Below are 19,408 nucleotides of genomic sequence, written 5' to 3'. Positions count from 1 at the left end.
TTATATAGCTAATGAAATTATGAAGCCTCAAGATTTTATTAGGTTAAGCGACTCCACATTGAAGGCAAGGTGATCTCCAGACCCTGACTTAGAATATATATATATACTAGTCGCTAGCCCATGCTATGCAAGAGAATCTACCTATTTATGAGGTAAACTAAAATAATTTTATAAAATCTTAAATTGATTAAGAAATTACACCAATGCATGATTTGTGTTATAATTTGGTGAAGAAGTCATTGTTTGGACGTGCATATGACTTACAAAAAATTTATCAAACAGTTTCAGATACTGCAACAAAATAACTCAAAAATTAAGATATTAAAACTTTTGAAAGACCAAAAATATTAAAGAATCAGATGATTCACTGCTTAGAAATTATTGAAATAAAACAAAATATATATGACTAAACAATAATATAAGAGAAAGATGAGTTACATTCAAAAGAATAATCCATGACTATAACTATTGAAAGGAATTAAAAGATTTAGAGCCTACAAATTATGTGTGTGTGTGTGTGTGACTACACAAATTTAGATTTTAAAACTTCTAAAATGCCAAAAAAGATATATAATTAAAGAATAAGTAATATTGAAACAATTCAAAAAATATATGACTATTCAAAAGAGAAATATAAGAAAAAGAAAAAAGTACACAAACCCATAAAGCAATAAGTTTTAAATTTTAGCGTATTTAAACTTTCAACAAACCTTATCAGCATATGGCCCACGCTAAACAATGTTGAGCAAAGACATATGCAGTAGCAGCAACCTTAAATTTCAATTATTGCAAGCTTTTTTATCTTGTAAAAAACAGTTAAAGAGAATTTGGTGGTTCATGTATGAAAATTACTTTTTAAATAATACATAAAAAACTATAAAATAATTTTTTTTTTTAGTAAAGTAGAGGAGAAGAAAATAAGAGAAGAAGAGCTTATACCTCGACTCAGCTTAAAAAAAAAAGAAAAATTTGGGGTTTGTATTGCTTATATAGTGTTTATGATTAATTTCGCAAATTTGGAGATAAATTAACAATGTTTGAGTTTAAGTTTAAGTTTAAGTTGGACTTGTTAGAGAAATAGAATTTCACTCCTTGTTAAGTTTGGACTAAGCATATTATTTTTTTTAAATAATGATAATGATGAGTTTGAGTTTAAGTTGGACTTGTTAGAGAGATAGAGTTCACTCTTTGTTAAGTTTGGACTAAACAAAAATAATTTTATTTAAAAAAAATGATAATGATGTGGCAAGTTCTGGAGAGATCAATAAAAAGTCAAAGGTTTCGGTTTTATACATGTACAAGTTTCATCTCAACCTTCCTCTCTGAAAATCCTTCAAAATAGCAGGTTGTAAGCTGTGATGATAGACATTTAGGAACATCTCGTGGCTTCTTCAAGCAACCATCAATTGTAGATCTTTCACCATCATAGGAAACCAATCTAAAGACAAGCATTTGTAGCTTTGGAGTTCGATGAAGCAAGAGTTGTATAAGATGCCACTCACGAAGAAAGCCAATTAAACCCAAGAAAGATAAATGATGAAACATGGAAATATCATCATGATTAGAAGCATGGAAGAGGATCTGCACAACAATATAAGAATCACAAATGTCACAAAGTCAAAATTCACTCACAGGTCACAACAATAACAACATTATAAAGTAGTAATCATAGAGAGTTAGAGCATGAAAGATGACAACATGTCCTTACCTCTGCATTTACTATGAGCAATTCCTTGGATACAACGTTACAAAATGGTCTCATGAAGTCCCGTACCCTCTTTGCAAAATCTTCAATACTGTTGTCACGTTTTATCTCATTGGAAAGGGCTATTTTAACCAAGTTGGGAAGGTTTTCCAACACAACATCCTTGCCCAAATAACCATAAAAATAAAAGAATTCAAGAGCTGGGGCATTGATATGGACTATGTTTGACAAACGACATGCACTTAAAGTTAATGTTATTACCGTAGGTATGAGTATAATTATGTCCAAATTTGTAGCTAGGTGCAAATGTTGGAGGACAGGGCAGGCAGTGAGGAGACGAGAGAGAAAGAGAGTTAGAGTTTGCATAACTAACATTTAGAAGGCCCATAATCATGAGGCTTGGGAACTCCGGGGCAACTCCAAAGGTTGATTAGGATGAGTATTAAAAAGAGATGTCAAGCTCTTTCACACCATGCCGAAAGGTTGCATGGGTCCATGTGTCAACATGGAGTGGAAGACAATTTTTGTGCCAACGGATGTGCAACTCTTGTATAGGCGCAAGATTGGGAACTGTATTGCAAAGAGTAAAGATCCTTGACACAATTTTCGAGAAACTAAAAGTATGATATGATGTTGTAGAAGTTTTATTCTGATGTCGTCTTTGTCTTTGTCTTTGTCTTTGTCTTTGTCTTTGTCATCATCTCGTTAAATTCTCTGTTTCTTTTGAACCTTCATGCTTCCTACCATGGCTTTAATTTGTTGTGTGTTTTCGTTGTGAAAATTTGAGTGAGAATGAAGGATTTCAACCTTGGCAGGGGTTTATATTTGTTAAAATTTTTGTTATAGAATTTTAGTTGAAGTAGAATTTTCAAGCTCTTGAAACATATATCTAATAGAGTTTTACTTAATCTAAACTATTGTAACACTTAATAAGATAATTACATGCTAAAGAGAAATAATAAATATATAAGATATAAAACCTAAAAGAAAAAGAAAAAAAAAATAGTGGTGACGTGAAAATTGTGGGAGTTTTAGAGGCTTTGGTTTTGTATATATAGATGAGACCCTTTCCAAAAAAAGAAAAAAAAAAGTCTAACAAACAGAGTTCTATCTATTTGATATTTCCAAGGAAAATTTCTTGACATTGTTATCTTCAAAATTACATTTTTGATATTCACAACGACTCGTTTGTAGAGCTTAAATGAATTGGTTACCTTGCTAAATATATAGTTTGTTGGTGCAAACACAATGATAATGGAAATAACACGAGGAGAAACTGAATAATACTTCTTATTTTTTATTAGTTTAAAGAAGAGATTACACAACACTATTTGGACTGAGGCGCGGCACTCGCTCTCTTTAAGGAGATTCAAGCCCTTGATTGGCTAAACTTTGTAGCCGGTGCAGACCGTCTCTAACTTGTCTCCCCCAGGATACAACAGCCCAACAAGTGTCGTATGGCTAGAACAACCTTTGCACAAAGTGTTCAAGCCCAAAGCTCCACCAGAAAGAACACACTTCCTTGCCAAGAATCTCTCTATTTTTTTTTAGTGTATATTGCAGTCACATTGGATTGTGTCTGAATGGGTCTATTTATAGGCTCAATGGGCCTCACGAAATTACTACCCAAATTAATCTGATTAATTAGGTCCATTATTCTGATATAGTGGGTGTTACAAGATTAATTGTTGGATATTATTCTGATGGGCTAGAGTTACACAATTAATGGTGAGATAATGAGTTTTCTGAATAATGAAAGGCCCAAACGGATAGTCCATTAAGTGGGTTAATGGCTCATTATTTTCTATAATAAAAATGCAATATTAATTCGGGACATTTACTCACCAACGGATATGGTAATTACTCTGAACATGCTGTCAAGTAGGAGGATCCAAGGTGCTGATTCATTTCCAAATTTGACACCTCCACCCTTCACCTCCCCCTTGCGCACATATCTAGCCCAATATTTGAGACAATTCATGTTAGCCCATTAATCACCACAATTAAAAAGAACAAAATAGTCTATCTCCTTTTCAATGTGAGATTAAACATTTTTCACTAACTCCTCATCTTCCACATTCACTCCCACATCTTTACATTTATGTTATAAAATTTATTCATTTTAATTATTTAATATTAAAATGCTCCAACAATCCCCCATTCATTTTAATATTAAATTTTTAGTTAAAGAGAGATTACTAGGCAAAGATGGGTCACTATGCATCATGAAGGTGTGCTCTGCATTGAACCTTCACTTAGTAAAACAGCGATCTCAACTCCAGAGTCATAGTGGTCTCCGACTTGAACTAGGACTGCTTTAGGGAAATTAAGTCACTGTTTACACATAACAACCCAGGTGTTGACATGAGCTTTTATAGCTAGCACTTTACGGCCATGTGCTGATCCCAGTTTCATGAGTATATTTGAGATTAAGTCCAAATCTCATAGGGAGCGGCCCTACCCCCACACTCACATAGGTGAAATTTTGTCAAGGGTACTCCTGTAATTCTAACACCTCACTCATACGAGGTACAAATTTCATTAAGAGTTTTTTACTCAATCTCTCCACAATACAGGATAAATGCACTTACATCATAGGGATGAACAATTAAAAAATTATTTACAAAATAAATAATTAAAAAAATAAATTGTGCATTTCTTACGACCATCGTATGATTTGTTTTTCCCATTGAACCCAATTCTCAGGATCTCTGGTCTTTGGGTTGGGTATCCTCATACATAGCTCATGATTCTATGGACTTTAGTCCCATCCCCCTCGATGTATTCCAGACTCTATCTTTTGCCAAGGCCTTGGTAAATAGATCTGCAAGATTATCATTAGATTTAATATAATCCACAGTTATGATGCCATTACTCAAATAAGATCGCACGGTATTGTGCTTTCTTCTTATAGATCTGGATTTACCATTGTAATAACGATTTTAAGTCTACCAATTGCAGCAGTGCTATCACAATGAATTAATATAGGTGGAATTGGCTTTTCCCAAAGTGGAATTTCATATAACAAATCTCTAAGTCAATTTGCCTCTTTACTAGCTAAAGCTAATGCTATTAATTCAGCTTCCATTGTTGAATTAGCAATTATTGTTTGCTTTTTAGATTTCCAACAAATGGCACCACTACCTAAGGTAAAAATATAACCAGTGGTAGAGAGAGAATCACCTGACAAAGTATTCCAATCGGCATCACTAAAACCTTCAATCACAGCAGGGTATTTTTTATAAAATAAGCCATAACTTTTGGTACCAATTAAATATCTCATGACTCGCTCAATAGCTAGTCAATGATCTTTTCTAGGCTTGCTAGTAAATTTGCTTAGCACTTCTACTGCATATGCAATGTCAGGTCTAGTACAATCAGTAGCATAACGCAAACTACCAATGATACTAGCATAATCATTTTGATTAAAAATCTCATCATCATTATTCATAGGAAATAAATGAACACTAGAATCAAAAGGAGTAGCTACACTTTTGTGATCATGAAAATTATATTTTCTCAATATTTTATCAACATAATGTGATTGATCAAGATATATTCCATCACATGTTTTTGTAATTTTCATGCCCAAAATAAAACTAGCCTCACCAAGATCTTTCATATCAAAATGGCTTTTAAGCATATTTTTTGTCTCATTTATAACATGCATATTTGAGCCAAAAATCAACATATTATCCACATAAAGGCTAATAATAACATGTAAATTATTCCATAATTTAGAATAAATACATTTATCACATTCATTTGATTTATAACCATTCTCAATCATTGCCACTGTTTAGGTGCTTGTTTTAAGCCATATAGGGATTTAGTTAGCTTACATACCTTACTTTCTTGTCTAGACTCTACAAAGCCTTCGGGTTGATCCATATAAATCTCTTCCTCTAGGTCCCCATTTAGAAAAGCAGTTTTTACATCCATTTGATGAATTTTCAAATCAAAAATTGCAGTAATAGTAATTAACAATCTAATAGATGTAATTCTCGTTACCGGAGAAAAAGTATCAAAGAAATCAAGATCAGCTTTTTGTTTAAAGCCTTTTGCAACAAGTCTAGCTTTAAACTTATCTATTGATCCATCCGGTTTCAACTTTTTTCTAAGGACCCATTTACAACCTATGGTCTTACAACCCGGTGGAAGATCTACTAATTTTCAAGTTTTATTAGAAATTAGAGATTCCATCTCATCATTTACAGCCTCTTTCCAAAATATTGCATCAGGTGATGTTATGGCCTCTTTTAAATTTTGGGGATTTTCATCAATGTTAAAAACATAATAATCAGGACTAAAATCCTTTTCAACTCTAGCTCTTTTACTTCTTCTAGGTTCCATATCAACATTTTCTTGATTTTGTAGATGTGAAGTAGAAGAATTAGGTTGTGACAAAATATTTTCTTTACCCCCACTATTTTTCAATTTAAAAGGAAATTTTTTTTCATGAAAAATTGCATCACCGGATTCAAACATTATTTTGTTTTCAAGATCAAAAAATCTATAGGCTACACTATTAAATGCATAACCAAGAAAAGCACAGGTAGTAGCTCTTATACCTAATTTAGGTATTTTAGGGTCAGTAAGCCTTACATAAGCAAGACAGTCCCATACTCTCAAATATCCCAAATTTGGTTTATGTCCTTTCCACATTTCAAAAGGTGTGTTGTGTGACTTTTTATGTGGCACTCTATTTAAAACATGACATGTAGTTAAAATAACTTCACCCCAAAAATGTAAAGGTGTGCCATATTCAATTAACATGGCATTTGTTAACTCAATTAAAGTTCTATTTTTTCTTTCAGCCACACCATTAGAAGCAGGTGAATATGGTGCAGTAGTTTCATAGATAATTCCTAAAGACTGAACAAATGAGTTGAATGCACTTGATTCATACTCACGGTCTCTATCACTTCTTATTCTTTTTATTTTTCTACCGAATTGATTTTCAACTTTTTTAAAAAAATCTTGAAATTTTTCAAAAGCATCACTTTTATTTTTCAACAAATAAATAGTTGTATATTTTGAGAAATCATCAATAAAAGTGATAATATATCTATTTCCTCCACGAGTTAAAATTCCTTCAAATTCACATAAATCGGAGTGAATTAACTCAAGCAATTCGGTATTTCTTACAACACTTTTATGAGGCATTTTTGTAATCTTAGTTTGACTACAAGTTTCAAATTTTTCAAAATCTTTTGACAGTCTTGGAATTAATCCTAAACTACTCATGATTCCCACATATCTACTATTTATATGACACAAACGAGCATGCCAAAAATTAATAGAAGAAAGCATATAAACTGAATTGGTAGATGCTTTATTATTCTCAACATTCAATTTAAACATTCCATCACAAGCATAACCCTTTCCCACAAATAATCCCTTTTTAGTGATTACATAATTATCAAATTCCATAGTTTGCTTGAAGCCAACCTTGTCAAGCAAAAAACTTGGCATCAAATTCTTCCTCATGGACGGAGTGTAAAGTACATCTTTCAATGTTAGCACACGTCCAGAAGTGAATTTCAATTCAACCTCACCACTCCCAAGAACCTTGGTTTTGCTAGAGTCACCAAGCATAACAGTTTTTCTTCTTCAAAAGGAGTGTACAATTTGAACCAATTTTTGTCATAGCAGACGTGCCTATTAGCACCAGAATCTGCCCACCACCCTTCAACATATTACACCATATTGATGTCTGTAATCATAGCCACTAAAGGCTCTTCGGTTACGTTAGCCTGCGAGACAGATTCACGTTTTCGAAATTTGCAAAATCGAGCAATATGCCCACTCTTGCCACAGACAAAACAGGATCTATTAAATTGATCTTGTGAAGGGGGTCCTTGGTTCTTATTGTAATTTTTATTCGGGTTTCCCCTTCCTTGAGGTGATCTATTATTGTTTTTAAAGGCTTTCTTTTTTGGCTTCAATTGACCATTTCTAGGAAAATGATTTTTGAGCATATTATTATTAGATGAAATAAGGTTTACCTTTGTGGTGGAATTACTATTGCTCTCTTGTGTCATGAGTGCATCTTGTCCTCTAGCCTCCTCCTCCACACGGATGTGTGTGATCAAGGTCTCTAAGGATGTCTCTTTTTGTTTGTGCCGCAAAGTCTTTTGGAACTCCCTTCAAGATTGTAGCAGTTTGTCAATTATGCTAGCTACCACCAAATTGTCTCCGATCTTAATGCTTTCGGATCTCAACCCTGCTACAATCATTTGGAAGTCTTGTGCTTGATCTACTACCGATTTTCCATCCACCATTTGGTAAGGGAAAAATCTACTAGCAGCATACTTCTTTGCACCTGCCTCCTCGGTATCATACTTGCTTTGTAAAGCTTTCCAAATTTTTTTAGCAGACTTGTAAGTTGTATCATAATAATCATAGAAATGATCGGCAAGACAATTCAATAGATAAAAGCGACAATTATATTTATCTTTTGTATACTTATCTATTTTTTCTTGATGAAGAATATATTCTTCGTCACTCATCTCACCGGTAGGAACCTTTGACAGATTCTTCTCAGTGAGGATGTAGGCAACTTTGAGAAGGCTTAAGTAGAAGAGGACCTTTCCTTTCCACCTCTTGAAGTGGGCTCTCTTAAAGCGAAAGGGCTTGTTGAGATCTCCAACAGGCTCATTTGGTTTCTCTTGTGTAGGCTCCATGTGTTGATTCTCCTTAAAATTGTTGGTGCAAACACAATGATAATGGAAATAACACGAAGAGAAACTGAATAATACTTCTTATTTTTTATTAGTTTAAAGAAAGAGATTACACAACATTATTTGGACTGAGGCGCGACACTCGCTCTCTCTCTATTTTTTTTTAGTGTATATTGCAGTCACATTGGATTGTGTCTGAATGAGTCTATTTATAGGCTCAATAGGCCTCACGAAATTACTACCCAAATTAATCTGATTAATTAGGTCCATTATTCTGATATAGTGGGTGTTACAAGATTAATTGTTGGATATTATTCTGATGGGCTAGAGTTACACAATTAATGGTGAGATAAGGAGTCTTCTGAATAATGAAAGGCCCAAACGGATAGTCCATTAAGTGGGTTAATGGCTCATTATTTTCCATAATAAAAATGGAATATTAATTCGGGTCATTTACTCACCAACGAATATGGTAATTACTCTGAACGGGCTGTCAAGTAGGAGGATCCAAGGTGCTGATTCATTTCCAAATTTGACACCTCCACCCTTCACCTCCCCCTTGCGCACGTATCTGGCCCAATATTTGAAACAATTCATATTAGCCCATTAATCGCTACAATTAAAAAGAACAAAATAGTCTATCTCATTTTCAATGTGGGATTAAACATTTTTCACTAACTCCTCATCTTCCACATTCACTACCACATCTTTACATTTATGTTATAAAATTTATTCATTTTAATTATTTAATATTAAAATGCTCCAACATAGTTAGTGGAGACGCATAAGCATATCATATTTCCATTAGTTTATTTGTTTGTGAAGTTAGTTTTGACCATTTCTATTGCGACTGCAATAATAGAAAGAAAATTTTCAGATATAAAATATATAAAGAATGAATTACACAATCAGTGGATGAATGATTGTTTGGTTTTGTACATTGAAATAATGTAGCTTGCAACATTGATAACAAAATTATCATGTAACAATTTCAAAATATAAAATTTTCTAAAAATTGGAAAAACTTATGCATTTGCGTGTTTTTTTTTTTTTGACAATATATAAAGTCGTATTTTTATCAGATTTTTATAATTCAAGTTTCTTAATGACCATTCAGAAAAAAATTCCTTAAGTGGATACTCAGGTCGAAGTGCATTTTCATTTTATGTCTCCTTGATGCAGTGCTAAGGCTACTGAGATTTGCATTGTGTCTCATCATAAATTACCAATGTTGTCCCTGCTCTAGATCAAGGGCAGCATTAGGCTTGAATGCCGTAGTAGTGATTACATTATAAATCACATTATTTATGACTTTATCTTAAGTTTTAAATGGCAATCCGTTACAAAATGAATAAGAGCCTTCTCATCAAGAATGCTAAATGTTATAAATGTTTTTTTTTTAATATCAATTTTTAAAAAAACACACTCCATCAATGAGAATGCTAAATGCTATAAATGCTTTTTTTTAACATCAAATTTTTAAAAAAACACACTCCATCAATGGTGCTAGATGTTATTAATTTTGACATCTAGTTACAGTGGGCTGCTATCTCTAGCAGCCCACTCTAGCAAGATGTTAAAAAAAAATTATTTGTTTTAAAAAAAAGATTTTGTCTACCAATGATTCTTGATCCGGTAGTCAAGTATGGATAATTTAATAAATAAAATTTACTTATAGAAGGTTTATCTTGATATCTGTATGATGTAATTTGATGAACAAACGATATGTGATTTGATAACAAGGGAATAATTCTTGCATTTAACTTGCACTGCTGCTGCAGTGAGTCTGAATCTGAGATTTTATGATTTACATTGTCATGGTCGACTAGATCGAGTGGATAGGTTTCTGTGACAATTATAAAATGATGTAAATATTCTATTGCGTGATATTTCAGGAAATGAAAAGCACGTCCCAAATGAGGGACAACACTTTTCTGTTCCCATGCTTGTGTTTTTGCAGGTGGATATATGCAAAATTCCATGATTTTTCCAGCCAAAATAACTGGTTAGTTTCATGGTGTTTCACTACTACAATTGTTCCATGCTTGTTGACCACTTCATATCAGAATGGATGTAATTATTGATTTAAATGAATAAAGAATAAAAAAAGAATATTTAAATGAAGTGGTAAAATAATAGAATCTTTGATGTTGGGTGTATTGTAAAGTGAGGTGTTAAAATGAATAAACTAACTTTTTGAGATGCTGAATGCTATATTTTATAGCATTCTTGATGAGAATGCTCTAATGTTAGCAAATTTGGTTGACTAGTTACACTCTATGTTTCTTCTCACTTGTGGCAAGGGAACCTATTTTAAGCATCAAATATAGGATTAATCTAGTGATGAACGAATTAAAATAGTTGAATCGTTTTGAAATGATGACTGTTTAGTACAGAAAAAGTATTTTGTATCAAATGATACCACGTTATCTGTATCAAAATCCAATAAATGAGAAACGTGTGTAAAAATAATTATCTATACTAACACATGTCTTTCATTTGTTAGTGAGGTAGTTATATTTTGTTAGCATATCTCACACTTATTGAATTTTGATATTGCTGACATGGCATCATTTGATACTAAGGCTGCGTTTGTTTGGACTGAAAATAGTTTCAGGAAATCATTTTCCGCGTTTTCTTATGTTTGGCAGCCACGGAAAATTCGGTCAACGGAAAACCATTTACAGTTTGACCGGAAAATCAGCCCTTTCCAATGGAAAATCATTTCCACTTTGATTTTACCTTCAAACCATTTCCGAAAATCACACTGAAGAGAGAGCTCCTCACACAATCCAAAACTCATCTCCAAGCTCACCTCAGCCAAACTCCGGCCAGCCAGCCAAGCTCCGGCCAGCCCAAACGCCGCACAATCTCGCCGTCCGAGCCGTGCCTCGCACCGCGCGATCAAGCAAAGACCGAAGCCTCCACCGCGCGATCTCGCCTTCGCCGTCCATCGCGCGATCGAACCTTCGCCACGTGTCTCGCCTTCGCCGTCGATCGCACGATCGAACCTCCGCCATGTGTCTCGCCTTCGATCGCGCGATCGAAGCCTCCGCCGCCTTCGATCGCACGATCTCTCCTCTCTCTCTCTCTCTCTTCCTACTTCTCTCCCAAAGTTGATGATTTTTTTTTTTTTTGGTTTTGTTTGTTCTGTGTTTATCTCAGAAAATATTTTTATATATTGATTGGAAGCTAAGAAAATGTGAGAAAATGTGAGCAACAAATACAAAATGCATTTTCTATAATATTTTCAAGATGACAACCAAACACCTGAAAAAAAATTTCAAAGTATTTTTTCAAATGTTACCAAACACCTAAAAATATTTTCTTTTCCCGAAAATGTTTTCAGCTGAAATCATTTTACACCCGGAAACTATTTACTGCCGAAACAAACACAGCCTAGGTACCTTCTTGTTTAGCACATGCCTTAAGCATACATCATCATGAAAATTTTATTAAAAGTAAACTCTGTCTCTCAATTTATAATATCTAGTTCTCTCTACTATAAATTGCGGCCACCAATGATGAGAGCATAGCAGTAATCTGTCTTGGACTTGAAGCTGATGCAATAATGACTTTGAATCATGCCAAAATGTAGACGCCAGTGGTTCAACCTTATAAGTCACATTTATATATTACTTGAATAGACTCATAAGGTTGACTTAATTGCTTGATTGGTAGGAACCGAAAGCTGCAATGAGGCAATTCAAAAGCTTCAAAAGAAAGTTGAAATTGTTGTTAACATTCAAGGAACCTGATATAATAGATGGGGTTGTCGAAGCTCTGCAGATAAGTTATTTTCCTTGCAATATGGGATGGTCATTCAAATCTTTTTTTTTTAGCCATTCATATCTGAAACTGGCCATTCATGTCTGAAACTTAAAAAAAGTTGCACACTTTTTGTACAATCCTCTTCAACATGGAGGAAAAGAAGATATGTTATATATGTAAAGTTTACTAGTTCGGCCGGGATTTGATTTGGATGTTTTTATGGGGTCTGTTCCACATTGGAGTGATCTTGGGAAAGTTTTTACTTGTAACCTGAATTGTCCTTAACCATAATAGAGGAAGATATAATAGTAGAGTATTGTTCAACCTTATAAAAAATATGGGCCTATTTTGTATATTTATACTTCAACATGAATTTCAAATTACAACAAAATGGTTACTGTACCGATTGTAGAATTTAAATAAAAAAAAAAAATCAACAGAGATAATGGTATGTTTGCACATTATGTGATTGTAATCCTTTGTCCCTTGAGTTTGGTCTGGTGGCTGCACATTATCTTAATTTATTTGTAACACGCCCCCTTAAGCTCAACGTCCACTGAGCTTGATCTGAAGCAAGGCAAACCGGGTTGAAGAAATAATTGGGTCCATTATAATACATTAGGGTTTGAAACAAGATGAGTTGGGTCCTAAATTAATAAACCAATGGTATGTTTGAAAATGATGAAATCGAAGTTTTTGTTTTTGTTCATTTATTTATTCAATTTATAAAATATACTTGCAAGTTAAATCATTTGCACCTTTGGTGTCACGCAAATAAAAGCAGAGGTGACAATTTGTTATAAAAATGTTGTGCCTGTAGGACAACTCGGGTACTTGTCACTTGATATTTTGATATAATAGAGTTTAATCTTAGGCAAACTATCTTTATGAGAGTATAGTCTCTTTAGAGAGATGGTCACTTGGCAGTTTCACACCAGCACAACCACAATTTTTAGGACCTAGTTTTGAAAATATACAAGAATTTCCTCCTTGAGGATCATGGTTTTGGAAATTAAATTACTTGGTAAATTGTAATTTGGAGTAACTTCATTATTTGGTAAACTAAGTTGTGCATTCTCTCCTTTGTTTAATTTACGGGTGTACCAAAAGTTTGAATAGATGAACATAAAAGCTAAAAATCAAAAGATAATTTATAAGCTGTACCCAAACTACACTTAATGTGTAAAGAATCCTTTAACAATATAAAATAAGTAACTATAAAAATAAAAATAAAAATAAAATTAATGAAACATAATGTGTTTCATTAATGTGTTTTATGGATTTTCAAGGCACGTACAAGACTTGTATAAGGTATCTCTACTTCATATTCTTCTTGTTCTTAGGAACCAGAATCCAATAGAACTAGGTTTTCCACATAATTATCCAAATAGAAACAACTTGATACGCCATTGATTGGAAGATCCCATATATTTCTTCGATTGTATGGTTCATACAAAGACAAGTCTCTTCTACAAGATGGACGTCTATGTGGCATAGTTACTAGAACTTCACCATTTTTCTTGAAACCTATCACCCTTCCCAATCTTTCACTAGGATCAATAACGTATAGCTTAGTTCAAGATTCCACAACTCCATACTCTTTCATCACCCACACATCATGCTTTTTTCCCATTGAAACATAGTGTTGGGAGAGATATTACCTAATTTTTTCTTGAAATTACACAATATGATTTTACCAAAAGAGGTGGCGGAGATGAGGCGTGGACCAAGTCACTGTCTTGAGACAAATCGTGCTGTCTACGGTACATCCGATGTAGTTAGACAAATAGTTTCTGTACATTGTCCCATGATACAACAGCCTAGCCACCTTTGTTGATTATCCTTGCGATCCTACACTGCTCGTAGAATATAAGTTCTCTATAATACTTTCTTTTTCCAAAAAATTTAGTAAAAAATATATTTTGTGAATAGTAAGAAGTAGTAGATGGTAAGTGTTTAGAACAATAATAAAAATTGTTTTTGAAAGTCTGTTACTTTTGTAATTCATAAATAATGTGTCTTAGAAACTTTTATTTCTTTCCATATAGATAGAGCCGGACATGTAGCTTGTTCTTAGCCAAAGAATAAAAACGTTTGCTAACTTTAAATGGCCATAAAGTTGTTCAAAACAATATATGATCAAAAGGTTTCTTTTATATATATATATATATATATATATATATATATTTTATAAACCGGTCAAAAGTTTTTTGCCAACATATATACGTTGAGGCAAGTTAATAGCCAAAATCAAGTTTGTCTTTTAGTGTCATAATGCTATTGAAAACAAAATAACAGCCCATAACGTGGCTGACTTTTAGATATCAATTAATATTCTCCCTTGATACTTTGACTATACAAAATAATTATTACAACCAAGAATGGAAAGCAAGTTATAATGCTATAAACCATCAAAAGTAAATTATATAAATGTATAGTTGTATAATTATTCTGATGGTTGAATAAGAGATTTGGAGTTCAATCCTCGCCTACACCAAAAATTAATTGGTGTCTTTGTCAATATATGGTATTAAAAATTACATTAATTTTCAGAAATTTTCCCAAATAAAACCATTGACAATAGCTATTCAAATTTTGAATTATATTTGAATTTCAAAATTTAGCAATCAATGTATCTGACATTAAGGGGTAATTGATATCATCAAATCACACAAATGAGTATTAAAATAAATATGATATTTTTTCTATTTCTAAAACCTTAGGCTCCGTTTGGGAGTTTATAAAAGAATGAAATAGAATTATCATAAGGGAATGGAAAGGAATTTAATGGAATGGAATAGAGTGTATTTAAGTAAGGGAAATGAAAAAAATGTAATAGAATGGAATTAAGTAACCTTGATTGGATGTTTAAAAAAATGAATGAAAATGAATGGAATGTAATCTTGTTTAGGAGCAATATGGAGGGAATGAAATGAAATCATTTTATAACAATATTACTATTAGACCCCTATTTTAAAATAAAGGGTTGAAAATATAGGGGTATTTTGAGAGTTTTAGTAAAAAAAAAAATCATTAAATCTAATTTTATTCCCTCACATTCTTCCCAATTTTGGGGGAATAAAAATTTGAGGTTTTAAGGGAATAGAGAGGAATGAGTAGAGAATAGAGAGGAATGAATATTCCCTTCTGCCCATTCCATTCCCTCCCACTTAAACTCTCAAACAATGGAATGAGCCTTCCATTCCCTTTATTAAAACTCCCAAACAAGATAAGGGAAGAATATTCTAAAATTATTCTTTTCATTCAGTTCCATTCTATTTCATTCCCTCCTCCCAAACTAGGCCTTAGACACAGGCACTTCATGAAAAACATTCTCATCACCCAAATTGAAAGACAAAATAAAATTGTGATAAGCATGCTGCTCGGGAATGGAATAAAACATTCTCATCACCCATTATATTCCCTCCCACTTAAACTATCAAACAATGGAATGAGCATTCTATTCCTTTTATTAAAACTCTCAAACAATATAAGGGAAGAATATTCTAAAATTATTTTTTTCATTCATTTCCATTCTATTCTGTTCCCTCCTCCCAAACTAGGCCTTAGACACAAGCACTTCATGAAAAACATTCTCATCACCCAAATTGAAAGACAAAATAAAATTGTGATAAGCATGCTGCTCGGGATTTTGACTCTTCGTAGCAGCAAGCCAGTGCAATGCCCCATTCATAGAAACCGAGACAGTCTCGTGTTGAACAAAAAAGTGAGCACTTGATGAGAGAGTAAAAAGGTGACATTCACCATTATTAAGAGTATAATTATAAATCTCAGCCACGGGCTCATGTACCTCCAGATATGTAATTCTCACCGCTTTGTATTCTTTAGTTGGGGCATGATATCCAAATCCATGACAATAAATATATCGCCTACTATGGAGATTTGGAAGCTGCACGGATCTATTAATAGAAGGGTTCCAAAGAATAAATTTTGTATTGTTAACCAGACAAATTAGTCCATTGACTGAACTGACTATTTTGAAGTTGGTCCATCCATGCTCATACGGACAGTGGAACTCAATGAAATCAGATGAGTCTATGGCTGGGTTGCTGTGCAAAGTTAAACGTTGTTTTCTGTCGTAACCACGCCCAAATAAAAAATAGAGTGATGGGCGTTGGTTGTTGCGATCGAGGTGAGTGGTGGCAAAGCGAGAGTTAGAGATGAGAGAATACCATTTCTTGCAAACGGACCTGAATCTCAGCAATGACTTCGCCGATAGTCTTACAAGAATTTCTTCAATTACCTCTAGGGGCAAATAGTTTGACAAATCTGAAAGATGCTGCATTTTTCTTTTTCTTTTTGGGAGAAGATGAGAGATGGTGCATATTAGGGTTCGTTTATATAGTTGGCTTAGCAAGAGTAGCACGTAATAATGTTTGGGTCTACAAAGTAAAACCCACCTCAAACTCTCATAATTTATTCTTCTAAAAAAAAAAAAAACACTCTTATCATTTATATTTAGCTAAAACTTTAGTGGTGGCATAGGCGCATAGCATATTTCAAAGTCTTAAGGGTTGTTTGGTATCGATGTTTAAACAACAGTTTTCAGTGTTGAGAAATGATATGTCCACAACATTTTTACAACAGTTGTTACTAGTTGTTATTGTAAGGTTAAAAAAGTAATCTCACTATTAAATTCAAATTTGAACCAATAACAACTAACCACCTATAATTTATTGTAAAAATGTTGTAGACGTAGCGCTTCTCTTTCAATGTTTAAATAACAATAACACTTCTGATAAGTATTTATATAACACTCAAATATATATTTTTACAATACTAAAAACTGAATAACAATACTAAAAATCTCTAAATAAATGGACGCTTAATTTTTATAACCCATAAAAAAACCCATTTAATTATTTTGGGCTGGACCAAATACGCCATTACCAATACCCACCCAAGAAAACCCGAACCAGCCTATTAACCACAAACTCTGCAAAGTAAAAAACCACACAACAATCAACAGCTAGTGCTATGTCCTTGAGAAGCTGCAATGGTGGAAGAAATTGAAGAGGAGGCAGTTCAGCTCACACGGCCCCAAGGCCGTCATATAAGAATTAAGGAAGAGGGCTCTCAAAAACAAAGATAGTCGGCAACAACAATAGCAACAAAGTAACATCACTAGTGAGCTTTTCTTGAAGAAGGAATATTTTGTTATTCTTGTTCTCATACTATTGTAATCGATTGTAATAATCAGGTAACATATATATAATTCGTGAATCAAATAATTCTCGTGAAGAAATTGGAGACTGAATTCTAGAAATAGAATCTGGTGTAGTTCTCTCACAAAGATTAGATTTGTCACACACTTAAGTATGAAACTTTCAGCCTAAGTAATCCCGATGTATTTTCCACAGCATGTCAAAGCAATGTCTCATGGTCTCATTTATTGCGAAATTAAAGCAATCACAAGCCCAGTAATTCTTTTTTTTTTTTTATAATTTTTTTTCAGTATCCAAAGTCCAAATCTCTAATAACAATTGCCATAAATAATTTTAACAACATACTGTGATAACTGGTTCCATTGGTTTATTTTTCTTAAAAAATAAGTATAATTGTTACCTTCTCGTCCGAAACATTTTCTCAACAAACAGACAGAAGAAAATAAGGCATCTTAATAATAGGCATGGATAATGCCCAAATCAACAATGCAATTGGGTTCAAATATAAAAGCAGTACCGATAAAGAGCACTAATAAAATTAACAAAAAAAAATTGTTAACTCACTTCACCATTGTAAATAAATGAAGATATATAATAGAGTATTGTTCAACCGTACCAAAAGGTACGAAGCTATTTTGTATACGTCAACGTGAATTTCAAATTACAACAAAACAGTTATTGTACAGATTTTAGAATTTAAATTCAACCAAAAAAAAAAAAAAATCAACAGATATAATGTATAGGATTTAGCTTCAGTACGTGATCTTATCTCTTCCACTTGAATGTGATTATAATAATCCTTTGAGTTTGGTGGCTGCACATTATCTCTTGGTCACTGATCATTATCTTTATTTGTACCATGCCTCGGCCCCTCAAGATCAACGTCCGTTGTGCTTGATCCAAAGAAAGGCAAATCAGGTTGAAGAAATATTGTAAGCCGGACAATGATTTCTCTAATTTTGCAAATCGAGTTTCAATTATTGGTTATAGAAATCCTTGTACAATCCCCTATCCCTCCATCCTTCTTGGTCTCCTCAATGATGGCATCAACTCAAAAGTCTTGATGATAATGGTCAAGGGCTCCTTCATGCCTTCCCTTGATTATAATACATTAGGGGTTTGAAACAAGCGGGGTCTAAAATTAATAGAACAATGGTATGTTTGAAAATGAAGAAACCATGGTCTTTGTTTTTGTTTATTTATTTAATTTAGAAAACATATACTTGCTTGTTAAATCATTTGCGTTTTTGGTGTCTTGCAAATAAAAGCAGGTCATATTTGGGTTTGTAATAGCATGTCATTTAAGTTTTGTCATGAAAATGTTGCGCCAATAACACTACTCAAGTACTTGTCACTTGATATTTTGATATAATGGAGTTTAATCTTAGGTTAATTATCTTTATGAGAGTATAATCTCTTTAGAGAAGATGGTTACTTGGCACATTCACAATTTTTAGGACTCAAATTTTGAAAACATACATTATTTGAAATTGATGGTCATTAGAAGTTGTGCATTTTCTATCTTTCGTTTAACTTACGGTTTACCAAAAGTTTGAATAGATGTGTAAAAAAAAAAAAAATCCTATGAAATAGGTTTAGGTTTAATTTCCCTTCAAGATAGGGAGACAGGTCTAGTTGAATGGATGATCACACAGAAAATAGACATATAGTGCTTTAGTGTGTGTTTGGGAACATCTTATTTAACTTTTTTGTTGAAAGTGTGTTAAAATATACTTATACTTTGAAAAAGTTAGGTTTTAAAAAGCTGTACATAAAAACTCAAAAGCAAAAAACTAGTTTATAAGTTGTACCAAAACCACACTTATCATGTAAAGAATTCTTTATTGGATTAATTGGTTGCTTTATGAAACCAATCATTCACCTCTTTCCTTGTATACTCCTTGTGCACTAGGGTGTCTCTTTTTTATATCAATAAAACTTATTACTTATAAAAAAAAAAAAAAATTTAACAATATAAAATAAGTAACCGTAAAAATAAAAATAAAATTTATGAAGCATATCATGCATTTGTGGGTACAACACTAACCAAAAGTTCAAGACCT

At 33.0% G+C, this 19,408-nt stretch overlaps 1 protein-coding gene across 1 annotated transcript; it reads right to left on the bottom strand.

Annotated features, from left to right (window-relative positions):
* Positions 1-15,718: 15,718 nt before the first annotated feature.
* LOC142635828 (F-box protein At2g21930-like) lies at positions 15,719-16,465 on the bottom strand. The gene has a single exon (XM_075809898.1). The coding sequence runs from the start codon at positions 16,463-16,465 to the stop codon at positions 15,719-15,721; it is 747 nt and encodes a 248-aa protein (XP_075666013.1).
* Positions 16,466-19,408: the final 2,943 nt, after the last annotated feature.

This window comes from Castanea sativa, chromosome 5 (assembly GCF_040712315.1).
Source record: "Castanea sativa cultivar Marrone di Chiusa Pesio chromosome 5, ASM4071231v1".
NCBI lineage: Eukaryota > Viridiplantae > Streptophyta > Magnoliopsida > Fagales > Fagaceae > Castanea > Castanea sativa.
The sequence above is the reverse complement of the archived record's forward strand: the minus strand, read 5'-3'. Positions and strand labels throughout refer to the sequence as shown.

Bases quoted from the DNA above. Each gene is read 5' to 3' on its own strand.
- LOC142635828 (XM_075809898.1), bottom strand. From the start codon at position 16,465: ATGCAGCATCTTTCAGATTTGTCAAACTATTTGCCCCTAGAGGTAATT.